Source organism: Monopterus albus, unplaced genomic scaffold (genome assembly GCF_001952655.1).
Source record: "Monopterus albus unplaced genomic scaffold, M_albus_1.0 scaffold135.1, whole genome shotgun sequence".
NCBI classification, from domain to species: Eukaryota; Metazoa; Chordata; class Actinopteri; order Synbranchiformes; family Synbranchidae; genus Monopterus; species Monopterus albus.
The window spans coordinates 1,022,007-1,040,664 of NW_018128015.1; the positions used below are offsets into that span (position 1 = coordinate 1,022,007).

Below are 18,658 nucleotides of genomic sequence, written 5' to 3' on the forward strand. Positions count from 1 at the left end.
CATGTACCAGGTGTTACTGATTCAGTGACAAAGCTGAACACTGACAGTAGCAGACATGTTTATTCCAGATAAGGCTGTTCAAAATCTGAAAGGACTTATTTTCTGTGGGAGGTTTAATCATCTGACCTCTGCTCACAGTTTCAGTTTTTTTCCTTTTTAGAATTTGTTGGTTTGAAAACAATTTAAGGACTGTCTGCTGCTGGTCCAGCTGAGATCTTTCTGCTCAGGGATTGAGAACAGGCTTAAATATTTTAGGTATTAAGGTCCAAGTCCAAGTGAGGTTACACAGCAGTAGTGTTAAGTTCCTTGGATTTCAGCCTGAAGTTATCCAAATTGTGAGTTGTCTGACAAGTTGGTATATGGCAATGAAGCTCCATAAGGTAAAGGTAGAAAAAAAATGACAAAGTCAACAGAAATGAAAATATTCTTTCAAATGGCACATTACATCTCAGACTTAGCAAACAACAGTCCTCATCCATGGCACCGCCTGTGTAGATGTACTTAAGCAGAGCGGTGCTTTAAGCTAAAGGCTAATGTTAGCATGCTAACATTTCCAGTCACAATGACCCTATGACATCAGCATGCTGATGTCAAAGTGTCCATCAAATGCACAGTTATGAAATGCGTTTCCCTGTACAATGAAATTTACTTTGCCGTCCACATGAATGCCACATAATACAAGTGAAATATAAAGTAGATAAGCATAACACAAATCTAAATAGGCAGTAACACGGATCTAAGGAAGCAGGAGAAGGAAGCAAATAAAAAATACAACAGGAACACAATATAATGCAAAGAGTGTGCAATTATGCATGTGCAAAATGAGCATGTAAACAGTACAGATGGAATTGCATGAGGTAGAGCCTGAGTCAGCTGTTTAGGAGTCTGATGGCAGAGGGAAAGAAAGAGTTTTTCCATCTAGTGGTCCTGCATTTCACACTTCTGAACCTCTGGGCAGATGGTAGAGGTGTGAACAGTCCGTGCTGGTGGTGGGTGGGGTCTTTGAGGATGTAGGCAACTTTCCTACACACCCTGCGGTGGTAAATGCTCCGCAGAGAGGGCAGTGGAGTCCTAGTGATCTTCTCCAGTCTTTACCACTCTCTGCAGGCGCTTGCGGTCCATAGCAGTAGTGCTGCCATACCAGACAGTGATGCAGCTGGTCACGATGCTCTCAATGATGCAGCTGTAGAAGTTGCAAAGGATCCTAGGCGACATGCCAAACCTCCTCAGCCTCCTCAGGAAGTACAGCCGTCGTTGGGCCTTCTTGACCAGCTGTGTGGTGTTATGTGTCCAGGTGAGGTCCTCACTGATGTGGACGCCCAGGTATTTGAAGCTGCTCACCCTCTCAACTTCAAGCCCCTGTCGATGGATTAGCTCTTGGGCTAACATACACAGCAGCCAGAAACACTCCTGCTAGTGGCTACATTTACCATGTTCCAGCCTGTGCCCACCAGCAACGAAAACAAAACTGCAAAGACATGCAAAACAAGCACAAAGAGGAAAAAAACAAAACAAAAACAAAAACAAAAAACAATGTAAAACAAATGAGCAGCAAACTAATCAGATGAACTGCTGCAAAGATGTGTAAAACACACAAGGAGCCACAACTAAATATAGACAAAGTGATTCAAATGAGATGAACCGATTACAAAAGAGCCTCTTTGCACATTTGTAATTAGTACTAAAAATAAGATAGTGAATGTCAGCTTTGAATGTACGTATAAAATAGTAAATCAACTATTACACAAATTGAATTTGTGATCCCATTTCACTTAAAAACAGCAAATGTCATGATAGTTAGGGGTACACCAGAATCATTACAGGATTCATATAGTGTCTGTACTAATTTCATGACAATCCATCCATTGCTGAGATATTCATGTCTGGACAAAAGTGGTGGACTGACCATCGGTGCCAGCCATTGTACTGTCTGTTCCACACAACAAAATAACCAGATCTATTTAAAAAGAACGGCCTCCTGACCTTCTAACTGTTAGGAGATAATGACCTTTCACTGAAGCTCAGACCTTTGTGTATACTGCACTGTAGCCGTTTTATGTGTAGCCAGTCATAGAGCTACAGTAAAAGCAAAATATCCTCACTTTGCTGCAAAAAAAAAAAGGGTTAAATCCTTTTGAATTAAAATCATGAATGTCTTGCACACATCTCTACAAGTCCAGTATTACAAAAAACTTCAGAGATGTCAACAATCCACGGGTGTCTGATCATCACTCTTAGAGATTCTCTGCAGAGATCGTTCTCAGACTTATTTGGACCTAAAGACTGATAAACAATTCACCTGAGGCCAGATTAGTCAATCCTCCAAGTGAAACTGAAAGCTGCAGCTTCTTTAAAAGAAGGCATTTGCTGTGGGGATGAACTGTAAATACTAAACCACTCAAGAAGAAGAACTGGCTGTATTATAGGATGCGGTGCTGCCATCAATTTATTCTGCCAGTTTACACTTAGTTTATACTGTATGCCTGCTTGTTATAGTAATGTTCTGTTTTCATCCCTCTCACTGATGGAGTTTAGCATACCTGCAAACATCTTCATAAGTTACACAAATTCTATTAAAGTTTAAACATCCATTTTATCCTCTCTACACTTACAATTAGCCTGGGTCTACAGATGAACACTCCCCAGGCTAAATCCTGAAAATAACAAAGTAGGATGTCCCTGCCAAATCAACTAGCAGAGCAAAGTAGTAGAACTGGGAAGCCGACTCACTCTAGGATTCACTGAAGGAACTAATTTTCTTTAGCCATTTGGATCCACACATACAGTGCAGCTTTGTGGGTTCCAGGGAGCAAAGGCCAGTTGGGCAGTTTGAGGGGGTGAGAGCAACCTACATTTCTGTAGGGCTACAGAGACGGATCACAGCTGCAGTTCAGTGGACACTTGGCAATCCAGATCTGTCTGTGGGCCAGATCAATACATGACTGCCGCAGTGACGATAGTCAAATGCTGTGGAACAGTGCAGTGGTTAATAAGTATAATGTATGGAAGAAACCCCTTTTAGGAGACTATGCAAAAACAAAGAGTAAAAGGCTAACAGACCAAGCACAGAGGTGCACTGAGGGGCAGTTTACAACCTCCTCCGGAACTCTTAAATAGTGCCAAAAAAAAAAAAAAGCACTGTTGGATACTCCTTTCCAAACGAAGTCACCAGATTGATGGAACATGACTGCCCTCTGGCGGCCAAGAGTGGAACCTGCAACCAAAGTTTACATCCCTCAGGGGTTCCTGCTAGTTTAATATCAGAAACTCAATAAAATCCTTAAAACACACTTCACGGTGTACAGTTATAGCTGCTGCTGCTCTCGTTTATAAAATCTAATACGATGAATGTGGGATTTTTTTCAAATTGGTCTTAAAACAATCTTAAGTGCCCATATGTAGGCTGTGAGAATTTAACTTTCCTCTCCATGCTGACAGTGAAGATTTGCCTGACTGCTGTTCATTTGCACTTACCCCTCCTCAGCTGCCGTTAGCTCGATTGATGATAGTACAGCCAGAGTTTATCTCACAGTTCCAGTTCTCTCTGCTCTGCAAATGGTGTATTTGTGTCCATTTTGACCGCTATTAGATACAGCTTGGCTCTTTCAGAATCTCCCAGGTGAAATCTGTGGAATCTTTTGCAGTGCGCTTGTTTCTTGGATAAATGCTGACGCAAATGTCCCACTTCACGTAGAATGCAGATGAAGCAGGAATAATGTCCAGTGACTGCAAACTGCAAAAACACCCCACTAAGAAATCTGCAAACTCCTTTCCAAATGAACAGCCCTTGTTTGCAGCAGATATTTCAATGTCATAGGAAGAAAAGCACAACTGATGACACTCAGGAGGCTGCATTCCATTTATGTGAACCATTTCTAGGATCATAGATTTGTTCATGCGCCGTCAGTGGCATTGCATAGCGGGACACTTAATGGAACTCAGCCGTTGTTAATGTTGTTAGCCACACCTGTGCTTTTTCTACAGTGACAAATACCTGTACAAACAGCACCTAAAACCAACCACCACGTGACTGCTAAAGTATCTACTATCCAGGGAAACAAGAAAAACATTTGTCTTAGAATAAAGCCTTACCATCAGATCTGATCTACCTACAGACATCTATCGCATGTTCTCATAAATACAGAATTGATCGTGGATAACTGAAGCAGCTTCTGACTGATAGTGTGGAATTGTAGCTAATTGTGCTGGGGGGGTCATAATACACCATCATGTATTTTCCAGGCATATTTAATTGGCACAATAAACACAATACAAAGTATTCAGTGCTCCAAAACACAAGCATGGCCTACCAAATGGAACACAAACAAAAAAGTGCAAAACATCATTTGGTAGACCTTACAAAGGAAAAGATGTCTTACTTTGCAAAGCAGATAACGTAACGGTACGACTCTCAATAGTTAAAATAGATGTTTTACTTTTTAAACTTTCTTATTTATATATTCATATATATTCTCTCTAATTCCATCACGCCATTTCCACTGTACAGGCAGGTTACTCCGGGGCATGGACTGAAAGGTTTGTGGTGGTTTCACCGTAGAGCCCTGGCAGGCAGGCGGTTAATGTCAAGCTACTGATGCAGTCAAAACTTTCACTGTGTCATCAGATGTGGCTTGTAACTACAGAATAACTCAGAGCAATTTAACAAACAGAAGTTGCTTCTTTGATATCTTGACATATTGAGAGACAAATGAAGAAAAGCTTGATTCAGCAGGGAGTTCAAGAGGCCAGATCACCATCATGTCCATCAGTCATCTATTTAAATGTTCATGGCATAAGATGAATATTTAACAGTGGCTGTCCCCAAAACACAATGTAACTGTTATGTGCAGTAAAGGGACTGGAGGCCCATTCAGGCAGGATACGCTACAGGTTTCCAGCTTAAAATTAAAACAAAAAGCAACCTAAACTTCATCAAATATAAAATGTTATAATCATGTAAATTATGTGCCACTGAAAAGGGTGGGGGGGGATCAGAGAAGACATATACTCACACCTGTCAGTTTCACGATTTTAAAAACTTTGAAATTTGCTCCCAGACTTTTGAGACAATCAGTCTTAATCAATATCCATGATAAATCATCCTTTCCCTCAGTAATTGTGCAGACAAGGCCCAAAACAGCAGATTCTGTCACATTTCAGTCTCAAATTCACAGGAAAATGTGGATCACAGTATATTTTCCTATACAGTAGACAGTAGGTGGACCATCGCATAAACATCAGGTGTAACTTTCATAGGTTTTATTTTTGGGTCGACTGTTGCTTGGACCAAGTGGAAACATTTCCACAAGATGATTAACTGACTGTAAACTAACAACAACTTGCGTTAGAGACACAGACAACACTAACATTACTATACACACACTGTACTGTGAACTTACAGTAAAACAAGATAACCGTGACCTATCTAGGTATAAGATCAAAAACAACATTTCAGGTCCTTATTGTCCTTCTCTGTCAGATTAAACCGAGAAACACGGGAGGAGGAAAACAGGGAAACATATTTTCTGAACTGACAAGAGGAAAAAAGATTTTAAAAAAAGAACCACAGGCACCGAACCCAGACAGTAACATTCGTGTTAACTGAAACAGTACAACCAGGCAGTGAGGGTTAACTGAACTGAAAGGCTGGAGGCTGAAGGCAGGGGGCGCAAGCTGACCCAACGCCGCTGCCTACTCCAGGCAGTCGGCAGAAAGGCAGGGAGGAAGACGGGGCAAGCATGCAGCACACCACAATGCTGAAGGGGGGGGGGGGGGGGAGCTCATAGCAGCCCAACGACTGCCTGAGCTGTGGAGGAGGAAAGGTCTGTGGAAGTGAGGAGAGAGGTGGTCAGAGAGAGGAACAAACACCAGTGACAAGACAGGAATTGGTGGGTGAGAGTGATGCTGAATGACCCCATCGTCTGACTCCTTTCCCTCTAGTTGGTCCAGAATATGTGGGAGTGATCATGGTGTTGGAAAAGTGGACACTGGAACACACACACAGGCATTCAAATCAAAGAAACACACACAAACCACAAGCATTTTACAGACAAATGATTAGCACCTTCACTTGTTCTGTTTCCAGCTGGGTGAAACCTGCAAATATGGAGCTGATTTTAGAGGGAGGGGTGAACGTGAGGCCCAGGATGAGTCTCTGTTGTGTCAGTGAGTGAGTGAGTGAGTGAGGACATCGGGACTCTCACGTACAGTAAACACACTCATGGTGCCGGTTGATGAAGGACATGGCTCCCTCAGCCGGTCTGTTGTCCTTCGGCTCCTGCTGGTCTCCGTCCTGTCTCTGACCACACCCTCTGTGTGTGTGTGTGTGTGTGTGTGTGTGTGTGTGCGTGTGTGCAATGGGGCAAAAGTAAGAAGAAAGAGAAGGGGCAGAGCCGAGGGGCGCTCAGAGCAAGGAAGCTAACAGCCACGTTCATGACCGCACATGGTCTAAGCGGAGTTAGTCACGTTAAGAAGCAAAGCTTTGCTCAAAACAACAAAAAGCAAATTGTATACTGTGGCTGTGCTGAATGAGTGTTAAGAATGGAAAAGGTTATAAGCGCTACAATTCAGACCAATCTCACGGTTTCTTCCCATCGCAAAGCTCTGCAGAGGAAGCGCAACACTGTCGATATTTTTTTGGTAACAGTTTGGAAATCGAGCTGCGTTCTAATCGGCGGTCTTTCTCTCTTAGATTCGGGTCATCGTTCACTTTCTCACTCTGACTCTGAGCATGTGAGGAACGTGGTGGTTTCTCCGAGGCTGCTTGCCCTGCCATTCCTCAGCCAGCCTCACAAGTTTAGGAATCTGTAATTCAAAAAGGAAAATACAAACAAACAAAAACATTACAAGACGTTAGATAACTTTAAAGGAAAATCAAGTAAAAGACAGCAATCCAAATACTCAGATTTGGAGAGCAGGAAGAAAGATACATATAAGAAACGCACAAACAGTACAGTGGTGCCAGCACGAACTGCTTCTATTGCATCTATGAAAAACCACCATTAACACAAACAGTGTCTGCTTAAGAACTTTCCAGCTTCCTCTTTACTTTTAATCAGGCTTGAACGCATGTTAGAAGGCAGTCACCTGACTTTGCTGCAACATGCTGAGATCATGTCACGACAAGGACAAAACTCCCACAAATGCTGCAGCATGCACAACATTTCAAATGCTCTTCGATAAAACTTCCAAGAGGTATGAAATGTCTATTTACACACTGATGTAAAATGCATCCTGCACATAGGAACCCCATGCTGCACCAGTAACAAGTCATCAAAGTGTGAAAAGTTGTTAGCAGTGAAATGGCACAGAGGCCACGCACACCATGCTTTTACAGTGAATGCACAAGTTCACAGATGTGCTGCTCAGAGATCTATGGGAGAAACCACAAAGCTTTAAAGTCATGACCTGCTCCAGATCTCAACCCAGTCCCACCATATAGTAGCTACTGTATTGCTTTGTACAGCTATTTCGCTGTCCTTTATTCCTGTAGCACTGACCTAGGATAAAGGACCAGAACAGCTGAACACTATCAATATCAAACTGTGAATATAAAAAGAAAAAACATCATAAGAGGGTTATTACAGTAACTACCAATCTGATTAATGCATTTACAAAATCAACTCTAATCAGGGAATCGCCATGTTTTCATGTTGTAACAACACTGTGATGAATCTACAGCATGCAACACTTGAGGGGTGAAATCTTTTTCTTGTTTCTGTTTAGCCTACAAAAATATCTTTTCATATGTATTCATATTTTACATCAAATTTAAATTACATTTGCATGATTGCACATTGAGCATGCTTTCCTTTTAGGTACAAGAAGTGAGCAAAGCACAGTGACTTGCATGACTCTCACTTGATGATCACCGTCACTTCAGATGGTGCATATGTTCAGTTTCAGTGACTTGTTACCACAGTAGCTCAAGAAGATATGGATCAGAGTCTTGCTTAAAAGCATGTTCATCTGAGTAAAGTACAATAATCTGACATTTTTAAAGCTTAGATACAAAAGATAATGTATGTGCTAACTGTCTATGGGTCATTCGTCCAATCACACTGAGCTTTGACTGGGAGTTTTGTATCACCACTAGGTGGCACTACAGTAAATAAAGGTGACCAGGTACAGGCCTCTTTTCTCACACAACATCTGCCTGGCTCAGTTCACATTCAGTGTCATTTACTAAACATTCCAGATGTTTTGCTCACAGCTGACAAACAGCGTGCAGTGAATCACGCTCAGTCTGTCTGCCACTACTCTCCCAAATGTCATGAGGCAGACAAATCTGAGTGGTTCTTCCCTCTGCGAACGGCATGAAGTGTGTGTGTAGAGTATATGTGTGTGTTGGGGGTATTCTTCAGTCTTTTATCTTTTTTAACTTGCTCCACTCATTTAGCCTGTGAAAGGAAACTCACTGACTCAGTAACAAAAACACACTTGCTGAGTTAAATGTATGTCATAGCACCTTTGGCATTTGTTTCCAAAAAGACCTCAATGTAGGACGTGGGGACATATCCCTCCTCTTCCTCGTTCCTGCGCACTCGTGTCCAGCCGTCTCCTTTGTCTTCTTCTATGACATACAACAGCTCCCCCTCGACCACGGAGATAGTGCCCTCATTATGACCTTTGGGAGGACAATACAAGAGAACTATGAGAAAAGGCAAGATACTGTAAGAGCATGAGGCAGCAGTGAATAAGAATTCTGTGTATTTAGAGGAACTACCTTCTACTAAAGTCATGTAACATAAAGCTGAACTTGTAAATCTGGCTCCCTTGAAAAAGAAGAAGAAGCAAAAACAGCTGTTGTAGGAAAACACAATACTTGACACACAACTTGATAAGTCATTATGCTTCTCAGAAACCGCTCACCTGTGGAATCACGTCTTTGCTTCCATTAATAAAAAACATATTAATTATAAATTGCTGCCATAAAAATGATTGTCTTGAAACAAAATTTTGTGTAAGCATTTGTGGATAGTTTACATTTCGAATTAGCAACTGCTAAACTGAATGACTTCTGAAAATCTTTAAGGTAGGCTCCATAAACTACTTGTTGCCTTTACGTCTCACTGCCTCTAAAAATCCTTCAAATGAGACAAAAAACATGGAAAAACTCACGTTATCATTTTGTGTCATCATTCGTTCTTTACTACTGGGCTTTTTCTGGGCTTAAACTCGTATTTGTTGCTGATTTGCTGGATTTCCTTTGTGGGGATTGTCAGTGTTGTCTTCTGCACCCATGTCTATCACTGAACATTATGTTTAGCTTCATCTAAAGTTGTAAAAGCACTATCCTCACCATGTTTGCACATTTTGCACAGCACTAAACCTGCGCACAGCTATGGGCTGCAGTGAACAGTGTGCAAAACATTCACACATCTTTAAATCATGCATAAAAACTCTGATCAATAATTTTACTCATCCCAGGCAGGCCCGTCCTTGCACAAGCCAAGAACCCCCCCACAGGCCAGGCAGGCTAGTTATTGCTCTGCTTTGATAGCTAAAGCCAGCGAGGTATGGCAGAGAAGGTACCCTCAGCTGCTTTCGTTTGCAAACAGAGACGGTTGTTACAGGCCTCCCCCCGTTAAGACCTAAAGCCTTATAGGAAATGTTGCCAGTAGTTGCAACCAGTGATGTATTTGACATCTTTTGAGAATGTGCCAAATTTGATTTTGAAACTAGTTTACCAGATAGATACAGACTAATGGAGAAAACTATCCACTCTCCTTCTCCGTGCAGAAAAGTCACACCCCTGCTCCTTCTCATTCAGAAGAAATCAAATGAAATTCCTCCACCCTGTAGCAGAGGTCGGTCCTTGCTCAATCTATTTCCATAAATATTCGTACCAGTAGTTGCCATCCAACCAGCAGAAAAGGCAATTTGTTATTTCAAATGTGTGGCTGATGTTACCTTCAAAGGGGTACAAGGCTTTGCAGGTACCAATAGTGGGCAGGACCTCCTCATCATCAAACTCATCATCAAACTCCAGCGTGGTGGAGGTGGGGATGGGGTTGGGGTTGGGGTTGGGCTTGGGGTTGATGTTCGCTTTGACCTGAGTCTCTGAATTCTGCTCCTCTGTGTAGCTGCCATCCGGGCTGCTCAAGGGCCAACACACACACAGTAAACATACTGTGAAAACATACATAGTTTTCTTTTGAAAAAATAAGGAGTGTAACAACCCTGGGGTCTGGGGCTGCTGTTTGGTCTATTATACCATACCTCTCTCTGTCCTGTGCACAGTTGTTGCTCACTGTTGTGCTGTTCTGGGTCTCATAGAAGCCACTTCTCCGGTGTGTATCACTCTTGGATGGCATTCTCTCCTCCACCTCTGCTAACCATCCCTGAAACACACACAATTGGAATTCTTTTTATCTGTGAATCAGATGGCCTGTGGCAAGAACCTTCACAGGAGAAACACCTCACTCTGCTTTGTGTTTACTGGGTTAAACCAGGCCTCTATTCTCCCTGCACAGAGCTGGAACATGCGGTCAGCCCCTCCAGCTGCAGCACATCTTCGCCTAATATGGACGAGCGGCAGGCTTTATTGGAACAACCCCAGCTGGAGATGTGTGTCTGAACTCCTCTTTATTTACTGGCTCATATAAACCAAACACAATGTCTTTGCCGATAACACTTACAGTAAATGAGCTGTCAGACTGGCACTGGACTAACCTCAAATTTCTGCACTTCAAACTGGAGCTTCTCAATGTTCTGGCCTATTTCTGCTAGCCGGGGGTCTACACTGGCCGGGTCTCCCATCTGAGGGTTCTTCACGTACACGTCTTTCATCTTAGTTAGCGCGTCCCTAGGAGGACAAATTTTAGTGTTTAAAATGGGTAAACACAATAATACTGCTTATCATATAATGTTAAATTTGAAACTTAATAAAGATACCTCTGGTCCATCTCTTTTTGAATGTCTTTATTGATTTCATCTATCTTTCCTTGCAGCTTCTTCCTCCTCTGCTCTGGTGGCAGGTGGCTGAAGTCCTCTGGTCCTGAACCCTGAGAACACAGATGGAGGAACAGAGATAAACTGTAAGATAAACAAAAGTAACTTTCGAAATCCATTACTTGTTGTGTTGCTGTTTAACCAAGGATCTGGGTGCAGTATCTCCCTTTGCTGTAAAGCCTGTGAAACATGGCTCAGGCATAAATGGACAGCAGCTCTGCAAATGGAGCTTTTGGTATGTTTGAACCACATAACTGAACCTGAAGGAGACACTGCAGTTGCTCTCTAACAGTGAGAGTTGGGATGTTTGTCTGTGTATAGACTTGAGGCCTTTCGCCATTCAGTCACCACACCTAATGTAGTTTTCTCTGTGAAAGCATCGGAAATGTAATAATGTAGCTGCATCCTATTATTGCTCGTATAGTGTTTCGGTTTGACAGGACTGTGTTTTCTTAAAATGGAGAGTGTGTGAGTGAGGGCTGATTGGCTGGCTAATGGATCATATTTCTTGGTGAAGAGGTTTCCAGTCTGTAACACTGAACTGATGAGTCATACTGCTCGGCAGTTTCTCGTCTGCAGAAATATCAGTATTCTGAGCCTTGTTATATTATAGTGCCATCTGGTCTGTATACAAATCAAACAAGGTAAAAGAAAATAAATAAAATAGAAATGAGCAATGAGACATCTAAAAAAAAAAGTAAATGGCACTACAGTATATAAATGAACCAATACATTTTGAAAATGTTTAGTTAATTTTAAAACAAAATTCTTTGTTATTAAATTTATTTTAGCCAATTACTTCCTTTTTCCACCACACAAACCACATTCCTGGGAAACAAAGCGGGGAAATTTGTCTTCTAGACTGTAACTTGGAAATACTGACTCGTGATACAGCTGAAGCTTGAGCCTCATGTATTTTGTCCCTAATTTTATTTTTCTTTTCAATGTAAAATGTTTCAGGGTCAGTGTGGAGAATAGAAGTTACAATGACTAAGACCTATTCTCATGTACATATGGGCATGTCATTTATTTCATATTGAACCTGTTGGGGACTTTGGAATATCTGTCTATCTGCCCTGTGGACTGAACAGGTTGAGACCCGTGACTGGCTCTCGTTGAGATGGGCCACTTCGGCACCACAGGATATAACTGCTGGAGCTAAAGGCTTGATGTAAGGATTCACTGCACGTGTGCCAGGTCAAACACAGTAGTTACGTTACCATGGAAACTTTACCTCTTGTATCAGTATCAGCATGCAACACTTACCGGGCACTCAACATAACAAAGACCTGTCCGTCATCATGCAGGGACATGCTCCTTTGTCAACCACAGGTTACAGTACAGCAGTCATATATTAGTTTGGTACACTCTCTATGTTCAAACAACACTATTACTAAAAAGTAAATTAATTCTACATGGATAAATTTAACTGACCAAACTAAAACTATGGGCAGGCATTAAGTCAGTATGACCAATTTAGAGTGGATATGATTTTACAAAATAATCAGGCAGAGATTTATAAAAACTAAACATAATAAAGGAAATAAAGGAACAGTTTGACATTGGAAAATGAGCTTGTAGGCTTTGATGCTGAGAGACACCAACATGTCAGTAGTAAATATGAAGCTAATTGTTGTAGCTTCATATTTATTACAGATATGAGGGTGATATCAATCTTCTCATCTGACAAGAGCATATTTCCCAAAATGTCAAATAATTCCTTTAATACCTAGAGTGTCTTGGCCTGAAAATATTAAGTGATAGTTGATATTCTTTGGAGGCTTGGTGTCATATGTTTCTTTTAAATTAGTTAGAACAGCTACTGTATAAAACTTAAACCACTGTAAAAAATGAAGACATCAGCATGCAACGTGAGGACACAAGTGAGCAATTACTACATCAGATCGGATTAGTATTAGTTACAAGGACATACATCCAAGGGACTACCAGACAGACTACGAGACAGGCAGATAAAACACAGAGTAAATCTGATCACCTCAATGAGATTCCGGACGTGGGAATTGAGTGTGATCTGTACCACAGAGATCACAGACACATTTTGGGAGAGACATGACAAGAACACAACCACAACATAAAAACAAACAACAAAATAACATTCAGATGAGACAATGACATCAGTCTGAGGTCCATTGTTGGGTCACAGCAACAATTAAATTAACTTAGATACAAAATAAAACAGCGCACACACACAAAAAAAAAAAAAAAAAAAAAAACACGACGGTGTACAGAGCTTTATTAACACTGTGTTACTGGGAGGACGTGACATGCGTGCTATGGTCATGCCGCTACAGTGCGGTTATTCGGTCATGCTTACCAGCTTGAGAGAAAGCTTCATGGGAGGGAGGAGAGAAATGGCGAGGAGCAGGAGAAAGAGAGATAACAGACAAAAGTCAACATCAGGAGAATATTATACCCATTTAATGTCCCATTTTCCTTCATGAACAAAAATTGTTTACATGTATTTCATGGTAATGTTTTGATTGCCAAAATTCACCAGTTAAAGAAAAGAGGGTATGCTGAAGGATTTGGCTTTCAGCGGCAATGTCAGCTATAAAACCGTCACTCTTTTCTAATGTGGTGAAGTTTAACATTTTGAACATGATGGATTAATGAAAAGTAAGAAATACAGCGTCAAAATGGACCAACCTACTGCGCAGGCATGAGGTAAAGAATGAAAAAATAAGGGAAGACATTAAAATAAAAGTAGAGGAAGAGTGACTGTGACAGGAACAAATGTACAATGTAGCTACTTCTCAATCTTTCTGCTACCATTACAGTGACTCACAAGTGACAGCAGAGGGCGCCAAAAGCATGTATCACATTAGCAGATCCATATGTTGATATGGAGGCAGATGCACAGAGAAGCTGGAAAGACACTTTCTAAACCAAACTATCAAGTCTCACTACAAATCTACATGTCCAGGTCATCAGCCCACTTCAAACAGAAGTCGCTGAGTGAAAGTGGAAAACAAGCCAGAGAGGTCATGAACAAAACAGCAAGGAGGGTAATAAAAAAAGAACTTGTTTTACAAGTGTTTATTTTAGATCATTTGCTGAGTGATTCTTGAGGATGTGGTTAAGTTTTCAATACAAAGAACAGAGCAGGGTAGGTTAACAACTGTTGGCTGGTAGAGCTGGAGCAGATGACTTGTAATCCTGTTAGAGGCTTACAAGCTGGTGCACCGAGGAGCTCTCCTCATGTTCGTCCACTAAACCTGTTATAGTCCACATTTTGACACTTTATGTCCCCCCCCCACCACCACCACCACCTCCCTACCACTAAATTACTCTCACATTCTCTACATGTCAAACTTCACTTGTACAGAGCACCAAAAATATCTTTCCTCTTACACCAATGTCACTGAGACCAGGTTCTGTAGAAGTACAAGTACTACTCCATAAATGCAAGGTTAGGATCATATTTCTGTTTATACTGGATCACACATGGACTATATTATCACCATTCTAACAAGCAAAAGTCTGACTTTCTATTTTTAAAAGTACAGGCATAAAATATAGAAAGATGTATTTTTTTATCTGAGCCTATAGAAGTTACAATTCAAGTGAAGGCTAAAAGTAAAAGTCATTCATTTTTACATCTATGCATACACTGTACTTAAGAATAGAACCTGCAGTACGTTCTGCTGAAGGGGACCTCTCTTTTTGGACGAGTCCAATAGAGAGAGGTGGGAACACAGCTTTAAGACACAGCAAAATACTGTAGTTTACAAAATGCTCCGAATATCACTTGATCATAACATATAACACATAATGCTCAAGCAATATGTATAAGAACAGGGTAGTTATGCATTTATGAGCTGTGCACCTAGCTAGACTGAAGTTACAGTAACTTTGTTTTTTATCTTTTTGCAAACACTTTCTATGCATTGTGAACATACTGTAGTGCTACATTCTGCTTACTGTATGATTTCTCTGATGTACCTCCTCTACCAGCAGCAGCATGTCTTTCCTGCTCCGGTTTGACTGTTAGCTGTTAACTGCTACTGAAGACATTCGAGAGTGCACGCAAATAAAAGTGAAGCTTTTTAAAAATGAAAATTGCACATCGTTTTGCAGAATACCAAATCACTAAACTGTATCCAACCAAGACAGACATGGATATACAGGTATATTATGATCCTTACACACAGATAACACTGCTGCAGTATGGCACACCAGCACAAAGAAAGCCCTGGAGGGGGGAATTCTGGGTACTGTAGGCTGACCCCAGATCCAAAGTGTGACCAACACCTCGCCTGATGAGAAGGGGTGATTGCTGGGTGGGATGAACAGCATCCTCACACCCATAACGCCCCACATGCTTCAGTGCGTGTTACACTTTGTGAATTGACCCCCTATACAACACAGTACGCCACAATAAACCTTGAGCTGATACATGCGATCACTCACACCAAGTCATGTGATCAGTGCAGAGCCAGACACAGACACTGGCCTCCTCTGTGTGGAAATTCTGCCTCCTCAACTGTGACAAACAGTTTCTTCTTAGAGACTGAATCTGTCACACAACAATTATTTTTAGTGAGGCTATTGACTGTGTTGGCTTTTACTAATCACGCACATCCGCACACATTCTATGTTCATTCACACTTTCTTACCACGTGCTCACAGAAACACGCACACGCTGCTGGTACTCACTGACGCCCATCACACACTTACAACATATTGCCTGGCTTCGAAAGCATACGTGGGTCGGCCCAGAGTCCTCTTCATAAGCTCTTTGTGACAAATGAGCGAGCGTGGGGATTGCTGCTGCGGTGGTCGTTAGAGAGAACAGAGCTTTGTCAATGAGAACTCGCAAAGTCTTAAAGCTCTTATACTGTATTAACTTGACTCTCAAAACACATACGCTTTCTCTTTCTCCTCCCAAACGCACATACACAATGATGGTGAATGGATTACACAACTAAAACGCACCACACCTGCAGGAGTAGGCATCCGTCCACTATGCAGAGACACAACAGCCTAACTCCACTGGCACATGAGCCCACTCCCTAATGTGACACCATGTTCTCCTTGCAGGAGGTGGGAGGTGAACAGAATTGTATTTTCTTTATTTAAATGTGCTGTAATCACAAAATATAATTGAAAGTGGGTTTTTTTAAATCTTGCTTTTACTTGTTAAATGATTAAACATGGTTCTCTCAGGGTTCACTGACTTTTAAAGAACATTTTAATGCCACACAGAATGATGAAATTTACTACATAGTTCATGATTATTCTGTCCAAAATATTAGCATTTGATGGCAAACCAGTTGCCAGTTTTTCAGTATATAAGACATTTTTTACTTTATGAATGTTAACCCTAACCCTAATGAATGCAACCTGGACACAAACAAGAGGCACAAAAAGGATGGATGGATTAAAAATAATTTAAAAATTAATCCAAGTTTTTACTAAAACCAACACTTGGCCATTGTGAAATGAGCTTTCTAGCTGCTGTGGTCACAACCATGACAGGTTTTTCTAATAGCATCTAATGGTGCAGACTGAACTCCACAAAAAGGACTGAACAGCTTTCTGTGCTCACACTGTCGCAACGATCCCACTTTCAATCAGTTAGGCCATCCACAACTACAGTATGTATTCTAATTAACATCCGAATATGTAGAACATGTAAAAATGAAGGTCTTTTTTGAGGAAACTGAATTAAAAGCCTTTAAAGATGATAAAACCTCCAGATACCCTGTTAAACTAAGCATAGTTTCTACAATACTAGTGACACAGTACTACTGCTAAATAGCTTGGTTTCACCAGATGGATTTGAGGAAGGAAGAGTTGAGGATTTGCCCTGACTCTCTGCCACAACGACAGTGTCTGTGCCAGTGAGGCAGTGGGGCTAAAGGTCTGGTTATTTTAATGGATTAACCATGCACCTTCTGTTGTTCTTTCTTCCTATAATACTGTAAAGTCATCCAAAAAAGGAAGCAATTTTATTGCAAATATAGTCTAAGGCAAAAAACATTTACATACATGAAAACCATAAACAGGTAACTGTCATGAGACAAAGAAGAACAAATTAATTAAATGTGTTCTCATGAGATATGGAAAACAGAACAATTTAAATGAGGACTGATTCTCCACAGGGACTTGGCTCTGATACAGTTTCTGACATCTCAAAGCCTCCCAACCTTCTTTCAACCTTATTCTTGTGCTATGAAATGTTCCCACCCTCAAAGCTGTTAATCTCTGTATAGCTGAGTTCACTCTGAACAGTTTTATTGCTCCTCACCAGAGCTGTTGCAATACTTCCGCTTAGAGAAACCTGCACTTCCTGCTAGAAAAAAAAAACGTGCACACACTCACACACACACTTCCCTGTTCTCTGTTGACCTTCAATCATTTCCTCTATGCAATGTTTGCACATTTAACTGTTACACGGTATTCTTTGGCCTTTTCAGACATTATGTTAACACCAATTCATACCAGTGTTTTTACTTTGATTCACTGCTGCCCTTTCAAAATGTGAGTGTAAACAAAAGCTCTATTTAAGGGGTCCGGAAGGAAAACGTGAGCTGCCGCCTATTCCTGGGGTCAGGGAGAACTGGAGGGTGAAGCACATAATGGGAAAGTGTGCTATGACCTCAACCAGTGCTCTATGATCTCACCGCATTACAACACAGAGTGGACTTTAGAACCGGAACTGGTGATGACACCCAGCAGGACCCTGGGCTGGTGCTGATAACGCTGAGCTACAGAAAACCTTCTCAAATGTCTCTGGTCATCTCCCTCAACACAGTGACTCAGTAGGCTGGCTGCCATGTCTACAACCCTTGACTCGATTCATACTGTGATATTTAATCCTCTTCTTTAAGTTCCTTCCCTTGTTTCATGTGCAAAATTACAAAAATAAAAGCAATCTGCCTCCAGCACAGACTGCAGAGAAGTAAGCAGGTAGCAAATGCAGTCTCCATGCCAGGACCGCTCAGGCGTCTTGCTAACTTCTGTCAGAGGGGGAGGGTGGGTGAGGAGGACTGTCATTGTGAGTGAAGTTAATATGAAGAATGAAGAGACAAGATGGAGGACTTCAGGTGAGTCAGACAAGTACCGTGGATTCACAGTTATGAACTACAAAAGCATGCTAGAGAAGGAGAAGCAACAAATCTGAGCACTGTATGAGTGAAGGTGAGAGGCCTGTAGATCTGTCAGTACTCATCATGATACTGTTATAAGGTACTCTTATACTTTAAAATAGCACGTACTGTGAATGCAGTTCTGAATATCAAAATGTGAAAATGATAGCTGGGCCATTATTTTCTAATTAAGGACACATCGTCTAAAGGTACTCTTATACTGCAGTTCTGAATATCAAAATGTGAAAATGACAGCTGGGCCATTATTTTCTAATTAAGGACACATCGTCTACACATCGATGCATTTAGTTACTGGCATTATGACCCTCAGTATAGATGTAAAGCATAGACATCTGTAGATTCTACCTTCACCCATACTATGCAGCAGGTACAGAGCTCAGATACAGGTGTGGACACACACACACACATATACATACACACACATGCACAAAGGCTGCTGGACACACACACACTTACCCCTCGCCTCAGGCTCCGGAGGCAGTGCATTTTGGGTTTGGAGGTCATGAAGTCGTTGAAGCGGTGGGAGAGGGGCTCCTTGTGCTGCTTGGGAGACTGGGGGTCGTTGGGAACAG

General features: G+C 41.5%; 1 protein-coding gene across 1 annotated transcript in view; it reads right to left on the reverse strand.

Moving 5' to 3' along the window:
• Positions 1-6,810: 6,810 nt before the first annotated feature.
• fnbp1b (formin binding protein 1b) overlaps positions 6,811-18,658 on the reverse strand; it is a 47,389-nt gene continuing 35,541 nt past the window's right edge. Inside the window, 7 exon segments of the mRNA XM_020613581.1 lie at positions 6,811-8,626; positions 9,913-10,097; positions 10,222-10,343; positions 10,675-10,807; positions 10,897-11,006; positions 13,289-13,303; positions 18,543-18,658. The exon segment at positions 18,543-18,658 is cut by the window's right edge and continues 20 nt beyond it. Of these exon segments, the coding sequence (XP_020469237.1) occupies positions 8,448-8,626; positions 9,913-10,097; positions 10,222-10,343; positions 10,675-10,807; positions 10,897-11,006; positions 13,289-13,303; positions 18,543-18,658 (860 nt within the window). The 3' untranslated portion in view covers positions 6,811-8,447.